Source organism: Myodes glareolus, chromosome 7, assembly GCF_982192425.1.
Source record: "Myodes glareolus chromosome 7, mMyoGla1.1, whole genome shotgun sequence".
Lineage (NCBI taxonomy): Eukaryota > Metazoa > Chordata > Mammalia > Rodentia > Cricetidae > Myodes > Myodes glareolus.
This window is the reverse complement of record NC_142032.1, coordinates 25,244,225-25,261,607: the sequence shown is the minus strand read 5'-3', so window position 1 is coordinate 25,261,607 and position 17,383 is coordinate 25,244,225. Positions and strand designations below refer to the sequence as shown.

At 43.2% G+C, this 17,383-nt stretch overlaps 1 protein-coding gene across 9 annotated transcripts in view; it reads right to left on the bottom strand.

Moving 5' to 3' along the window:
* Positions 1-17,383, bottom strand: part of Cpeb3 (cytoplasmic polyadenylation element binding protein 3) — a 191,716-nt gene that overhangs the window by 41,773 nt on the left and 132,560 nt on the right. For all 9 annotated transcript variants that reach the window (XM_085693823.2, XM_085693818.2, XM_085693819.2 and 6 more), the window contains one exon: positions 6,121-6,239. In XM_085693823.2, coding sequence (XP_085549949.2) covers positions 6,121-6,239 — 119 coding nt within the window. The remainder of the gene's footprint in view (positions 1-6,120; positions 6,240-17,383) is intronic.

The following is a 17,383-nucleotide window of genomic DNA, read 5'->3' as shown; positions in this document are numbered from 1 at the left end:
GCAACTAGCATTATTATTTGGTGATTTTAAATTTCAGATTCATAGCCTCAAGCAATCTTGTACCCAAGCAAAGCAATTTGGTTCAGTATCTACATACATGTGTATGTATGTAGTTCTATGCTACTAGGAAAGGAATGTTGCTAACAGTATGCTGATTACTAAAACTTTTAAGAGGAATTCACACCTCAGCATTCAGGTTGGAGGTCTGGAGAAATGCTGACTAGGTTAGCATTTGCTGCTCTGGCAGAGGACCTGAGTTTGGTTCCCAGCACCCACATCAGACAGCTAACAACTGTCTGTAACTCCAGCCCCAGGGCATACGACGCCTTCTTCTGGTCTCAACAGGGCATTACACTTATCTGCACAAACCTACTCAAGATAGCATACATACACATAAAATAAAATCCATTTAGGTACTGAGTTTTTCCTGGGAAGAAGTGTACTCTTTGAGTGTGTTTCAGATAACTAATTTCACAGGAATCTACATAAGAGTCATCTCCAAAGTAGGAATATAAAATTCAGGGTTAAACCTAAATTTATATATTATAAGATGCTTTTACAGCCTGGATAAATTAATGTTTCTTGGATATTTTGGGCATATGGAAATTTAAAGGTGAAAATTAATACATAATGCACAAGATTAAGTATACAACCAATGATACTCATTGCTGTTATGAGTCTTTGGTACACGAGATTTTCAAGATAGCTGTCAACTGGACATGTATCTTGTAGAATACATTTAGATGAACACTGAATATAATCCCTTAAGGAAAGTATTGCCGGTCTTGTTCACTGGCTTCTATGTAGCACCCTGGCTACATAGAACTTCCATTTTACATCCCTGAAAATGGCATAGAGCATCCAAAGGCTCCAGCTCTAAGAAGCGCTGGACTCACTTGCAAGTTCAGAAACTAAGAGGAAAATAGGAGGCTATCCTCTTATGCCAGACAAGGACTTCCTTCTTTGGAGAAGCTCTTGGAAGAAGGTATCTAAATGATGATCAAGGTTATGAATTTAAGGAAATCAAAGTAAAAACTGTTAAAGATTTCCTAGGTGGGACAAGACAATATGACAGCCATAGATTCTAAAATGGATCTACAAACTCAGATTTAACTGAGCCAGGTCAAAATTAAAGTTAAGGTTTAGTAGGCAGTGGGTGGAGAATTACATGTCTTGGTAGACATGCCATGAGCAGAAAGATGAAACTATCAATCCAGGTGCCCAGTAACAGTCTTATTTTTTTGGGGGGGGGTTGCTTTTCATTTGTTTTGATAATCGCTATACTAGGTATAAATTAGAGAGTAAAATCATCAAAAAAAAAGCCCATAAAACACATAGCATTTGATAAAGGTTTGGAAGTAAGGGTAGGAATTTGTCCTTGAGACAGAAGCAAACATATTTCAGTTTGATTAAAGCATGAGGGTAAACGGGGAGGGAGAGCAAGTTAAAGTGCTTGCCATATAATCAAGAGGACTGGTGTTCAGGTCGATAGAACCCAGGTTGGCATGCCAGCTTGCCCATAGTTCCAGCCTCACAAAGTAGAGACAGAGGACCCCGAGTAAGCTGGCTAGCAAGACTAGCCTTGTTATCGAGCACTGGATTTGACTGAGATGTCCTGATTCAAAGAATAAGTAGGAAAAAGCCAGGCAGTGGTGGCGCACACCTTTAATCCCAGCACTCAGGAGGCAGAGGGAGGCAGATCTCTGTGAGTTCAAGGCCAGCCTGGTCTAACAGCGAGTTCCAAGACAGCCAGAGCTGTTATACAGAGAGACCCTGTATCAAAAAACCAATAAAAAGGTAGAAAAGCAATGAAGAAAGATGTTCAATATTGATCTCACATCTCTTCATGTATGCAAACACACATATTAAAACATACTACATACATGCATGCACTCCACAGATACACATACAAAAAGGGAAAGTAAATGAATAAATATGAAGGTCAGAAAAAAAGTAAAAGAGGTAAGGTTGGGGGAAAACTGAAGCTTGACTGGGAAGCTGTCTCTGTAACTAAGAAAGAGTGACTAAACACGCTAGAAATCCCATGACAGGCACATAAAGTAGGTCAAGAGAGACTGGAGTGACAGACTGGACAGAATTAGGAACTGAAACATGGGCCAGTAAGACAGCTTAGCAGGTAGAGACACTGAACACCACCTGGATGACCTGAGTCCCATGGAAGGACCGGCATGGTACAGGGAAGGGCAAACAAAGTTGTCCAGTTGTCCTCTGGCCTCCACATGCCCACCCCCGACATATATACATGCACACAGAAACCAATTATAAAGCCATTTTAAAAAACAACTGAAACAGTAAGCAGCATCTAATTCCAGCTTCCCTGCCTCAATCATTTTTTTTCCACCGATTTTTGTTTTTCAATTTTTAAGTGGATGGTCATGTTACCTGAGCAACAGTCCAAAAACCTAACCTACGTAAACACACGCCAGCTTGATAATACAGGTTAAATTCCTTTCAAGGTGTTTCCTGTTCCATTAACTCTGGCCAGTCTTCTAGAAGCAAGGATCATTGTTGGACATGGTGACGCACGACTTTAGTCCCAGTACTTGGGAGGCAGAGGCAGGCACATTCTGAATCTGGGCTCAGACTGGTCTACAAATCTATTCTAGGACATGCCCAGACAAGTCGATGCTCACTTAATGCCTCCTTCCTTCTCTCCAGTCACCATCTAGCTCTGTGGGGTCCAGCCAGGTCTCCTGCTCTATAGTTTGGTGTCTATCACCTACCTGGAAGGGGCCACTGTTCACAACACCCACCTACTCGATTGGAAGAACAGACATCACTGCAGGCGGCCTTTGGGCTGACACACAACACGGAGACGTCAATTATGAAAGCTCCGCCTTAGCCTAAGCTTGTTTTCAACTCGCTCTTACAACTTAAACTACGTTCTGCCATGTGGAGCTACCTCTCCTCTATCTCTCACTTCCTGTTTCTAGCGAATCCATGCACCTAGATTCCTTCTTCCAATTTCTCTCTCTCTGTCCGGAAGCTCCATCTATTCTTTCCTGCCTAGCTATTGGCCATTTGGCTCTTTATTAAAACCAATCAGAGGGTGCCTTATGCCTAAGGCACATCTTTACAGTGTAAACAAATATTCTGCAACAACTGTCTTCTGCTGGGGTGTCTGGGACTGATGAATGGTGGAGCTCCTCTCTCTGCAGGAAGAAAGGGAGTCACAGATCTCGAAGCGACACCCTTTCTTCCTTCCTTCCTTTGGGAATAAAGAGTCAGAATAATCAGGCAACAAACAGAGTTCTCTCTGCCATCTTTCAGGATCAAAGTCATACAGAGAACAATCCATGTGAATCATTTAATAGAAGGAAAACACCAAACAAAACCACCTATCTAATATCCTAAAACCCATTAGTTTGGGATCTGCTTGATTTAGAGAGAAGCACAATCCTGAACAGGATAGCTTAGAGCAGACTTCACTTTGGGCCCTGCACTGGGGAAAAAAAATCTGAATAACTGGATCCACTTAACCGGAAGAGGGGTTTGATCTGAGGAAGAGGAATAAATAAGGACAAAGGGTAGAAAAATCTTCACAGTAACTTTTGGAACCCGATATATTTCCAAGGGAACTACAAAGAGACTGCCAGGGCACTGGGATCCTGAAGGGAAGAGTATGAACACTAGCTAGCCTAAGACATGGAACAAAGAGGAACCATGCTGAGAAAGCCTGGTGCATGAGCTCCGGAGACCGAGCTTCTGTTTCCCGGGTCCTCATCGACTGGAAGGTTGACTCTAGCGGTCACTTTCTGTGGGGCATCCGCATGAGCTGGGATGTGCACGAACCAGTGGAGAGGCACGACTAAATGAAGCTGGGAACAGTGGAGGGAAACCTAATGCCAAGAAAAGAGGCTGCAAACCTGGAGACAAAAGACTGGACCCCAACATGAAATGTACTTCCTTCGAATTAGAGATACCATCAGGAAGGGTTTTTCTCTTTACGTTTTAATCAAACTATTAATGCTGGAAACCCTGAGTATGTCTGGGTCAAAGAAACATGTATTTTTTAGTTACCATCAGAATTTATCACTCTGCAGTAAAATCAACTTCTCCAGCTCTGAAAAGGCAGACTGCGATCAGGTAGGTGAAGGGAAGCTAGTTTCCAGCAGAGAAGATTACACTAATACGTTTGGAGTCCCTAAAGTCCAGAGCAATGCTTGTGCTTAGAGCGCAAACACGAGAGCAATGGTGCTACCTCCACTCACCTATGCTTGCAACCACCAGTTTGCTCCCCTCTCAAGAGACACCTTGTCCAGGTGAGGGCCCTCCTACCAGACGCCATCTCCTCCCTTTCCCTACAGAGCCCATCTCATCTCCTCATCTCAATTCTACCGTTCGTTCTCTATTGTGGACATGATTATGTTGTCATGTACCTATCCATTTGCCTTTTTACATATAAAATGTCTTCTAATCCTCTCCTACCATAACCTTTCCTAGTTCATGCTCACCAACTTTTCACTGACTGTCAGGGGCAGGACATCTCTGCAGACAAATTGTCAAATTTGGTAGAGACTTCCTAATCTGAGAGGACTCGAAAGGACTTAAGTAATTTTAGGTTTATTATTCAGGTGATGCATTACATGCTCTTCCTATCAGTAAGTCCCCATGTCTCCCTCACCATGCACACACTTTTTAAATAAAGCTCAAAGTTAACAAAGGTTCCCCACCCACTGTTGCCCAACCTATACAGCCACAGTACTCAGCATTGTCATTGTTGCTACCAAAATTTGGCAATAGTCCCAGAACTTACAGTGATACTTTCATAATGGCTAAAATCCTTACTTCTTTTTTCTGTATTGACCTTTCTGCCATGACTCAATAACCCCATCCGTAGTAATTTCCTCTTCTACTTACATACTAATTCCCCTCCTTATAGGTGACCAAGTCCCAGTGGCATTCTTCTGCAAGTCAGGAACCCAGCAGGTGTGGCTGCATAGCTGAACTCTGGCCATGCTGTCCTGAATTATGGCACCATGCAAGTCAGACAGCAGTAGAGAGTTTTATCTGCACAAGTACCCACTCTCTATTCAGTGGCTCTACATTAATTTTATTTTTTCAGCAACCCAGGGAAGAATGACTGTCCCATTTTGCAGTTGGGAAAACCATGATTTACCAAGGACAGCATGGCTTACTGGGAATCAAGCAGATATTTAAATATTAAAGTTAAGACTCATGCTCGGAATTTCTACAGCTAACCCAACTCTTTGCAGACACATTCTAAGAATATACTTAGCAGTCAGGCAGTGGTGGCACACACCTTTAATCCCAGCACTCGGGGGGGAGGCAGAGGCAGGTGGATATCTGTGAGTTCGAGGCCAACCTCGTCTACAAGACCTAGTTCCAGGACAGGTTCCAAAGTTATAGAGAAACCCTGCCTTGAAAAACCAAAAAACCAAAAAACAAACAACTATATATACTTAGCCAACCAAGTGAGCCCCAGTATCTCTGATGAGAGTGTTTGGTGGCTGCTCTAGGCCCTAGATACAGTTTCAGCCCCTTGCCCATTCCACATCACTATATTTTACTGCTTCCCACTCCAAGGACCAAGCCTTTACATACAAACTTATCCCACCCATTTGTTCAGAGTTTCAGTGCCATGCTCTCTGTCCAGCCCTTCTCCTGTCCTGCTGAAACTGTCCATTTAGAGTGTGACCTGCTGGCCTACCCACCGGGTGGCTGTGGATACAACCCAGCATAAAGACTTACATTCAAGGACATATACACATGACCACTTATGATACTTCAAAAAGGAAATTCCTCCTGTCCTTGATCTGAAATAATGACAGAAAAGAGCTGCCAGAACCTCTAAGAGCACTGCTCACCTCAACTCAGGTTTTCCAACTAGGAGTCAGCTTACCAAGTTGTAAGTGGGTGTCAAGGACACATTTGTTTACCTGTGGTCCCAAAAGTGTAAGATGAAATTTGAGTACTTTTTAATTAACTTCTCATCACTAGCAACAGTCCTAGCTCTACACAGCAAGGTTAGCTCAGGTAAGAGGCTCCTAATTGCAGCATTTCCACGATAAGGAGGAGGAAGAACTAGTCATCTGCATATGTGCTCTGGGAAAGCAGCAGCTGGTACACATCACTTACCGGCTTATCCTTGATGGTGGGGCTGGACACACACAGGTACAGCTTCCCATCCTCTTCTAGGCAGGCATCTATCAAAGCTTGCACTGAGCTTTCTTCCTGGAACAGCAGGAAGGCATAGCCTTGGGGAGAGCAAAACAAAAGGATGGAAGAGATCAGCACTTCAGCCTCGAAGCAGTAGTGAAAATATCTGTAGCAGGTGTGGAGGCTCACTCCTGTAATTCTAGTGTTCAGGAGGCTGAGGCGGGAGGCTTGCCATGTAGTGCTAACCGGAGTTAACAAGGAGTTACAGACTAGTCTGGGCTACAGATTAAGAAATCTATTGCTTCACTGTTAATACATTCTTAATAAATCCTGGATATTCAAATGGCGCAAATGGACTTGAGAACCCCTTGTGCTAGGCACTAAGTTTAACACACACACACAATTATCTTGCTTAATTGAATCACACGCTGCTGTGATAACTGGCTGCTCTGATATCACTGTTTAATTGTCATAGCTACTCAAGGAAGCAAGTTCAATCACCTCTGCAGAATTTCCACAAAATAGGTCTCGCCCTCACTAATGAAGACAGGTAGACTCCAAATGATGCAAACTACAAATAGCAGCCAGGAAATAAGCATCATTTCCATCCATCAAGCAAGAGCTTTGACTCATGTACAGCAGGGGTGGGTCCTGAAATACTGTGCTAAGTGAAAGGAGCCAGAAGAGCAAATCAAGACAACAACAAACAAACAAACAAAAATGCAAAAAACAGATAATGGCTTCCTTTAACTAGAAGGCAGAGGGAATACAGTTTCTTTTCGAGATAAAGATTTTTCTAAGATTGATCCTAGTGACTGATGGTTATACAAGTCTATGGATATATAAAAAGTTATTGAGTAACACATATTAAATTGATGAAATACATATATATGTGAATTAGAGCTCCCCAAAGCTGCTTTGTAAAGAGCCCAACAGGCTGATGTGTATTCATATGCTATTGCTGCTGTTTCCCCAAGGAATATTCTACTGGCAGAATTACAATCTCCAGGTGTCAATGTTTTTTTTCCTTAAAGCTTTTAAAGATTTTTAAGTTTATTCTTTGTATACTTGTATACAATGTGTTTTAATTGCACTCACCTTCCTCTCTTCCCTCCAACTCTCCCCCACCAGTTTATGCTCCCTCCTCCTCCATGGAGTCCAGTTAGGCCTGCCCACATGTGTACAGGTGTGAGGTCATCCACTAGAGCATAAACAAACTACCACTGGCTACACCCCTAAAGAGCTATCAACTGTTAACAGCTCCTCGGCGAGGGATGTGCCTGTGTTGATGTGCCGGTACCCAGCGCTGTGGTAAGTTCAGGAGTGTCATGGCCACGTCACATCCCAAGGCAGCATTTCACAGCACTCCTCTCCGCCCTCCTGAATTACATTCTTACAGCCTTGTCTTCCTGGAGAGATGCTCTCTGAGCCCTGGGTGGGGAGGGAGAAGATTTGGATATAGAGGTCCCACCTACGGGCAGTGGATATGGCCACTTATTATCTTCACTTTGACCAGCAAATATCAATATTAATGGAAGGGATTTCCATGGACATAGCTGGGGGTGGGACTGTTTCATTTTTCTTTTTTTAATGGTATGTGTGGTTTCCCTGTTGAGACAGGGTCTGACTAGTCCAGGCAGGCCAAGAACTGGTTGTGTAACCCTGGTTAGCTTCAAACTCGACATCTTCCTATTTTAGTTTCTGGAGAGTTGGGAAGACAAGCATGGGCCTTTATCTTGCAACATAATTTTAAATTGACATGCAATAATTATACAAATTTGTGGCTCCACATGATGATAATTTGATACATGAACATAAAGCATAGTGACCCAATTCTTATAATTAGTGCCTCAAACATTTATTTCACTGTGCTGGGAGGTCTAAACATTTCTCCAGCATTTTTTTTCTTATTAAAGGAGAAGTCCCTTTATGACCATCTTGTCTATTGATCACTGGAAAGTTGAAAAGTCTGGGTCAGGAGTCAGCAGACCTGGATCTGGGGGTAGTTCCTCACACTCACTAGCTGTGTGCCCACGACTGCTGACAGTAAACCATGCACTGATAATGACTTTGTGCTCATGCACCGGTCCATCTTCCTGGCCTATGAAGGAGGGACTGTTTTCAATTCTGTTTCACTGTTCAGGGAATTGCATGGTGTGATTAAGTGGCTGGATTGAGGTCATAAATGGTGGAGCTGTCAATTTTAAGCATTTCTTAGTCTCTTCAGATCTTTTCTCCTGTAAAAGGAAGAAAACGTTTGTCCTCTTCACCTTACAGTGATATTAACCTGCAAGATAATATATACAAAGACGCCCTGTAAATGGGAGTATCACACAAGTGTTGGCTTTCTGTTTCATGCATCTTTTATTGCTCTGAATTATGGTCGAGTGTATGTGTCTGCGTGTGAGGAGGAACACGAGTGCAGGCACCTGAGGAAGCCAGGATGTTGGAGTCTCTGAAGCAAGAGTTACAACTGGTTGTGAGCCTCCTGTGCAAGTGCTGGGAACTGAACTTGGGTCCTCTAAAAGACCAGCAAGTGCTCCTAACCACTGAGCCATCTCTCCAGCCCCCATTTCTAATTATTTTTGATGTGTATAAAATTAAATTTGAGCTGTTGTATATGACCTCATAAAGATTAGAATCCAAGTGAATGATACATACTACGTTCTACTTGGCATTTACAAAGCATTTGGTCGGTAAATGGAAGTAATCTAGATATGGAAAAAAAGCCTTAATTAAAATTACTTGATGGGCTGCACAGTGCCAAACAATAAAGTGACTGGGCACCTGCTCTCAGGGTCATTAGCCATGTCCACTGTGAGAGAACTGACAAATGTTTTATTTGCTGGTTTTAATACAAACACTTTAATAAAAGTCAGTTAACTATACCTATAAATACTGTTTCTGTAATCATAAGTTTGATGGCAGGTTCTATTTGATTTTTTTTTTTGCTTTGTTTTAGCTAAAAACTCTCTTCGGTACCTCTTCAGCTCTGTATCAGACACGAGTTCATAAAATGTCTCCAGCTTCAGTCATGGCGACTGAGGTGTGTGGGGACCTCTAAGACCCATGAACAATAGGAGCTGCCAGCTCAGAGCCTGAGGGATGAGAGTGGGCCTGGAGGAACCCGGGGTTACACTCAGAATAGTAAGAATGGAATCCCTAGCTCTCCAGTGGTACCACATGGGTTACAAGAGTGGGGCTGGAACAGAGAAGGACTTCACATACATGGATTGGCAGTGCAATTTCCTGAAGGAGAAAGAACAGGAGTGTATAAGGGCACAATTCCAATTTATTTGGCTAGGTTCTTGAAGGGTAAATTTAATTAAAAGGATTTTTTCTTTTAATGCCTGAGAACATACTAAGAGTTGCCTCCAAAATATTCTTGGTTCCTTTTTAAATACAAAGCTTTCTAAAATTTTAAAAGTATTTTCATATTATAATTTTAAGTATTTGATTCCCCCATATAAATAGAAATCATTACCAAGCTTACTACCGTGACTACCGGGCCTTGGGTATTCACAATGTCCTAGGAACTTGACTAAGAAGCATATTGTTGGCTCCTCTCGTCCCACAGGCTCAGTGGAGTAAATCAGTTGTCATTACCACTGTTTCACAGATGAGGGATTCACAGGAATCCTCAGATTCAAAGCTAGGGGTTGAATTTAGAGTTAAAACCCAAGCCAGATCTGGAAACTCACACAGCTTGTTACCAATTATCAACATTGTCTCATCTAAAAATAAGATAAAATGTCACTAAGGACACACCTTTAACATTTTTTTTTCCTTTTTCATGAGGATGACCAACAAGCTCCTGAGTCTACCACCTAATACTAGTGTTTGCTGCTCTGGCCCAGAGTAAGAGCGGGCTGCTCTAAGGCAGTCGCGACACAAGTCGCAAAGAACTATTTACTACCTGTACACAGACAATGCCTTTACCGAGAAGAAAATTAATCTCTTCTTCAAAGAATTGACTTATGGTGCTTGACCTGAACACATAGGAACATAAACAACAAACTCACTAAGTCTCTAAGAAATAATAAGTTAGAAGATGCTCTCTTTGGACACGTACTGAGTCCTTGTAATGCCTGTCACGTAGAACACAAGCTCTGCGGAGGCTTCCTGCCCCATGAGGAGGTTAATGCTGCCTCTTAGAGCAGGCACGCTCTTCTACCCATTCATGTAGCTGCTTTTGTGGACTTCTGGACAGATGTCACATACGAAGACTATGATGAAATTCAACAATTTATCCCTGTCCTGCCATTGTAGGTCTAGAAATGGCCACCTTCTTCTGGGTCTGTGTCTCCAACTCAGGACAGCAGACTTCTTGGCCCTGAAATCTTTAGTCTCTGCAGGCATGTACAATCTCAGCCTAGACCGCTGCTTTTGCCTGTTTCAGACTCCAGCTCTTTCACTGGAAATATCAGCTAGTCTACAGCAGCTGCTGGATACCCTCAGCAAGAAACTGGCCACGGCTGCCAGGCCTTAGAGTGTCAGAAACTTTCTAAAGTCAAGCAATGGTCCCTTGTGGCAGCTGACTCCCTGCCTATAACCTGTACCTGCCTTTAAAATGTTATTGGTGTTTTACATGCCTCAAATAATAGACATAAATAAGAAAATTCCAGTATGCGGGGCTATGTGCTGGTTTGTATTCATAAAATGGTGGCCAACAAACATATGGGTTTCTGATCAGGTCAGAGTAACCCTGGAAAGATAAGTCCAAGCCTTGAATATGCAGAAAACTCTCACTTCACAAAATCCAAGCTCCCCCAACCTCGCACAACCTTCCTAGAACAATCTGAAGGGCACCTCCGCCTGAGCCGCCTGCATTCAGATTTTTTTTAATGACACAAGCAGTCTGTTTCAAACATTCTCTCTGACCTTGAATTTCAGGTCAGAGGACTTACCTGGTTTGCCTCAGGAGGTTTGTCTTTGGATTCATTTCAAGAGAACCAAAAATATCTAGGAGGCGCAAAGCATGACGGTAGGCCCTGGCTCTACAAAGATGAGCACCAGCAAAGGAGGAGGCTGCCCTGGAAAAAACTAAGACTGCTATTGTCTGGATATAAGGATGTAAGGATGACTATTAACACGGCAGGCAAGGCACTGTGGGCGTGTCCTACAGAACACCAGGAAAAAAACACTGCAGTAGACTTAGTCACAGAGAGGAAGCCAGACCTAACTGGAGAAGACTAATTTTCCAAGTTCAGGAAAGAGCAGGCCATGGCAGGAATAGACAGGCCACATTCAGACTTGCGTGTAAAGGAACAAGTGAATGATGAGCGAACATGAGGCAGGAGTATGTCAATCATCCCACAGTCCCTGCCTGTTGCCCAGATCACTGAAGAACTAGAGCTCTCGCTTATTTATCGCTGGCCTAGAAAACCTGAACTCCAAAACGGTTTGAACTCTTATGTGCCCTAGGCACAAGGACTTGTACATTAATATACAATGAGGTCATGCGGGCAAGCAGAGAACTCTCACCTAGAAACAGTATATTAGGGATGGAGAGATGGCTCAGCAATTAAGAGCATTGGCTGGTTTTTCAGAGGATGGAGTTTTGTTCCCAGCACCTAGGGTGGCTCACAGTCACCCATAACTCCAGCTCCAGGGGATCCAATGATCGCCATAGTCACACTCATGGGGTATATATACATACAAAATGAAAAATACAGTAAGTCCTTAAAAATAGGAAAAAGTGCACTAAAAATTTAAGAATCGGTTTTTAAAACATATTCTTAAAAACTGAAGAGAGAAGAGAGATTATTTTCAGTAAGGAAGAGATACAGAGAAGTCAGAAGCAGGCTCTGAATGCCGAGGCAGATCTTCTGCTTGCACAGGTGAAAACACCGACAGGACTCGGGAAGAAAGTAGCCCACACTCAAAAATGTGCAGACGGCTCTGCAAATATCCTTGCTCACGTTCCTGGATTCCGAAACACGCCCCTTGGAGCCAGAACCAGATCTCTTTGACTCTATTTACTACCTAGAGTTGAGACACACACTGGCTCCAGCCCGTTTTCTGCTTCCTACTACACTGCTTCCCCGTGGGCTGGCTGTGAGTGGGAAAGAGTAGAAGGAGTTAGGGATGAACAAGAAGCACTCCAAGATGGAGACTGGCAATTTACTTTCTGCAGCCCAGCTCTGTTTATGTAATCACACGCGCTCTGTACAAAGAGTGCCTTGTGAGGTCCGCAAGTCTGTCAGCTCAAGACACTGCCAGTAATAAGCACCTGAACAGGGAAGATGGAGACCAGACTGGGAGAGCAGAAGGAACTGACCAAACCAATTGGGTGATTTTAATGCTACTAAGTACTACATTTTCACACAGTGCATATTATTTTACATTAACAATCCTCAGACTTGCGTTAGTGCTTGCGTGCAGTCTCATGCCATCTGAAAAACCCGAGACATTAACTCAGATGCATATGTGAGGTTTGGAGATTCAATTACTCAGTGCTAACTGTCACATCGCTAGGAGCTAGCACCCCTTCTTGAGTCCAGACGCCTGATGTCTGTCCCCCTTCAACTGCTTTACCAGTAAACGCTTCTCAGGTATCCTCAGGTCTAAGTTCAGACACTCTTCTCCCCGTGGAATTTAATGTCCTCAGATTAGTTCCTGATTTGGTTGACAATACATTTTCTCTTTAAGACAGCATTTCCCCTCTTCAAGACTATGAACACCTACTCTGTTTGGAAGACAACCCAGGTTCATTGTAGTGGCCAATAATTCTAATCCGCTCTTCATGGCTGTTCCCTTCCTCCTCCTCTTCTCACCACGTGTGTGTGTGTGTGTGTGTGTGTGTGTGTGTGTGTGTGTGTGTGTACATGCATGGAAGCCAGAAGTTAACTTCTGGTGGCTTCTTCCTGGCCTGAAGTGCCGACTGGGCTAAGTGGACTGCCCAGCAAGTCTTGGGGATCCTGTCTCTTCTTTTTCCTGTGCTGAGATAACAAGAATATGCTGCCATACCTGACCTTTTGTTTTGTTTTTTGTTTTTAGAGACAGGGTTTCTCTGTGGCTTTGGAGCCTGTCCTGGAACTAGCTCTTGAAGACCAGGCTAGCCTTGAACTCACAGAGATCCGCCTGCCTCTGCCTCTTGAGTGCTGGGATTAAAGGCATGTGTCACCACTGCCCAGTTATACTTGACCTCTTTATGTGTCTTCTATAGACAGCTATCAGGTCTTATGCTTGTTCAGCGAGCATTTTAGCACCTGAGTCACCTCCCTACCCCGTTTCCTATTTCCAGTCCTTTTACTTAATGTATTATTTCTCAGCCACACTTTCAGCCTCGGTCCTATCTAAGCCCTGTCAGCAACTCCAGACCAAAGCTAAAATATCCTCTCTCCTTCACCTGCCAAATTTCATTGCAGAAACTGCATTTCACTTCAGTCTCTGTAATGTGCTCTTTTCCAGACAAAGTCCTCATTGAGAGAACTTACAGTTTCTCTAGACTGATCACGTGCTTGCCCTTTCCTAACACCTCTGCCTGGGCACAGTGTGCACCGCTGTGACCTCATACACGCTGGCTCTTATTTCTGGAGCTGCTCGAGCGCTGTCCTGTGGCTTATACACCCTGAATGCAGTTCTCCTTCCTGTAGAGTTCCCAAACTATAAATATTTCACAAAAAACAAATTCATGCTTCGACTTTAGTACAATGCTGAGAAGACAGGTGTTTAATAAAAACAGTCTAGGTGGGAATATACTATGATCTTGAAAGTAAAAATAGAAGTTGCTCCATCTGTCTAAACAGGACAAGACAAAAACCATCTCATTACACTACAGTGCAATTTCTATGTTTTCACAAGAAAATCACTCCCTGGAATGAAAACTGCAAGTAGATAAAATATTAAAATATATTCAAAATTCACCAGAGTGTTAAGACCATCAGCCAAGACCTACATCTATGAAAGAAAAATAAAAGAATATTAGTCAAAGTAGTTATTATAGTGTGTGAAAGAGTAATGACATGCTAAAATCACTAGGTTTCTCAAGTGAGCAGTTTACATAACCCAGAAGGTGGAAGAACTTGGAATCCGGAGATGAGAACAACATTGACTTATTTCCATCAAATTATCTACGAGGGGTGAAATGTGACAGGTACAAACAGTTCTTTCCAAAGTCAGATTTTAGACAAACGGAATAGGTGCTACAATCCAGCGCACCACAGCTACTCAGTGTCCTATGTCTGTCCCTTTCTTGTCTCTCAAACAGTATCTCCTCAGTTGCCTGGCTCAAAGTGGATCTGAATCCACATGGCCTGCCTTCTGCCAGGTTCACAAACCGTGGAGGGATTACATAAACCAGCACAGACAAGCCTTAGTCTCAAGGTCAGCAGGCAAGCCATTTTGAGAGCACAGAGAAGCTCTGGATAGCAGCTGAAAACAGTCACTCAGAAGCACATGCCGTTCTTTTCAGAGAGTCTGGGTTTGATTCTAAGCACCCATATGGCAGCTGACAACTGTATGGCCTCCTGGGTTATGAGGCACCTACGTCATGCATACATGGATAGACACAATGGGAACAAAACTACCCACACAAAGAATAGAATAAAAATATGTTAAAACAAAAGGCATACATGCTCTCCTGGCAGTGGAAGGGAGCCATCACTTGGGTCCACCCTGTACTATGTGGAGTACCCATTTCTACTCCTGTGTACCTGGCATGCACTGCACCGATGCCCCAGCTTGACAAAGCTGGCACCAGCTGCCCAAGGAAGCTGCGGGTTACATCCTCCTCCGTCTCTGATTCTGCAGGGTTTCAGAGGCATTTCCTGCCCAATCTCTGAGGCCGGCTATTGCCCTGTGTTTGCCCAGAAGCCTTTGTTGACTGACAATGAGAGTTCATCTGCTCTCCATGGCTCCACAGGCTCCATTCCGTTTCCCTAGGGGTGAGAGTATAGCAGTTCTGGGAACAGATGCTTCATGCAGAACCAGGATAGAAAGTCCAAGGTGGGGAGATTCTGTCATTTTGTAGCTCCAGTGGCAGCAACTTTGGACAAGAGACATTTTCCAGGAGACACTGAGAGAGGTTATACTAAACATTTATCACTCACTAAGTTTGCTGTGCCAAGTTATCTTCCTAGATATAACATTCACAGCCCTGTGCTCAAGGAAACAAAACCGATCTGTTCCTTTATTAAACAGTCCAAGGAATCCAGGGCTCTACCTTGAGGATAACTTACATTACAGCTAAGTCTTTTTTTTTTTTTAATGTGTAGTCTAGGTTGGCCTCGAACTCCCGATTCGCCTGCCTCTGCCTCCTTGAGCAAATCCCACCGGGCTGCGCCACCAGAACCAGCTACAGCTAAGTCTTAAAATACAAACTGGACTATTTCGACTCCCCCTCTGGAATACAACTAGAAACACGAAAACATTTGAGATGACTCATGGCAGAAGATGGCAATGGAGAATTAGCTCCCAGTGTTCACATCTCAGCTGCCTGTCACCCCCACTATAGCTTCCACGGCATCTGCTTACATCAAAGCACCTCTTCTTGGGATCCTCTTGTCACTTACAGCCACACCCCTGCATTGAGGTAGCACCCCGGTATCTGTCCAGTCAAAAGACTCACTACATAGCATCTCGTTCAGGCACATAAACGGTGAGGTGCCAAGGAGGAGAGCCCTATAGTTAAGCAATATATAAAAGGCAACTCAGACCTGTTACAAGCTTATGATATCTCTTTGGAAATACTCTAGCTTATGTGAGAACAACAGAGCACAGGGATTCAGAAAAAGACAAGGGCTACTTTAGTCTCCAAGCAGCTATGAAAATATATATTGAGCCATACAGTTTAAATTGCTAATTTCTATACGAATTACAGCCTTAGAAAGAACAGCTTCCCTTCTAAGCAAAAATTAATGGAAAAATTTTCTTCCTTTATTTACCAGGTGAAATAATAACTATTGATCTTCCAGGTTCAAGTCAGTCTAATAAAAGCTATGTACACTAATGAAAGATAGTTCTCTCTGTGTCTCTTTGAATAAAGGTTGGGTTAGAGTAAGACATCTTTAAGGAACTTTCCAGCTCAAGAACCTGATGTACTTTTCCTCTGAGCAAGTAACAAGCCTGTTTATCAGCTGGCAAAGCTGTAGTTCATTTGTTTAAAGAGTATTTGAGAGAAAATGTGCCAGGCATGGAGGTGCTTGGATCAGAGCAGTGTACTTACTGAACAGGAACACTCCCCTATCTTACACTCTCATTTGGGAAGCAGAGGATATGTACTTCAAAGAAAAGTAGATTGAAGGTAAGAAATAAATATGAGGAGAAGGGGAGTGGAGGACTGAGGGGCAGCTACTTTAGATACAGAAGTCAAGACAGTCACTGTTAAGGTGACATCTACGCAGAGACCTAAGGGAAGAAAGGGATTCTGGGGCAAGTTGAGAAAGAAAGAAGCACCACTGCTCCAGGAGAATTTTGCCGTCCAGTTCAAGGAACAGCAGGGCTGGGCAAAGTGATGTACACCCGTGCTGCAAGCACTAAAGAAAATCAGGACATCAAGGTCGCCCTAAGGCTCCTCCTGAGACTCCACTAAGACAGCAGTGCTGGTGGAAGGCAGCCAAGATTCAGTCAATAGGATCTTAGAGAAAAGATAGAAACGCTTCGGGCACATGATTCACACCAGTGTGGCCCCTGGCTTCTGCAGAGGCCCATTATATGCCAAACAAAGAAGCGAAAAGGTGAGCTCACAGGAGCAATGTGCCGTCTGATTTGGAAGTCAAGAGGAAACTTGCTGCAGATGTCCAAATTAGCATAAACGTCACAAAGAGATTGCTTTTGGAAGCCGCGTGACATCAAATCCGGAGCCATTAAGATTTTCATCTCTTGTTAAGTAGCTTCTAATTTAGCCTAAAGAAAACAACTTGAAAGAAAAGGACACAAGCAAGAATACATGAACATAAGTATTATTACTAATGGTCTAAATTGCCAGCAAGCAAATAAATTAGGGCATGGAATAGGTGAGGCAGTCAATGAAAGTCATTAGACACTTGTGGGGAGAAGAGATGGAAATGTGAACACAAGACTGCATCCCAGCTGTTGTTATACTTCCAGCCCTGTATACATACACATATACATACATACATACATACATACACATATACATACATACATACATACCATACCATACACACACTCACACACAAATAAAGCCTACAAGGAAACAAAATGATGTTGAAGGTAAGTTCTGCTGAGGAGGCACTACCATTCTCACTGCTCATAAAGTAACAGCTGCTCAGTGAAG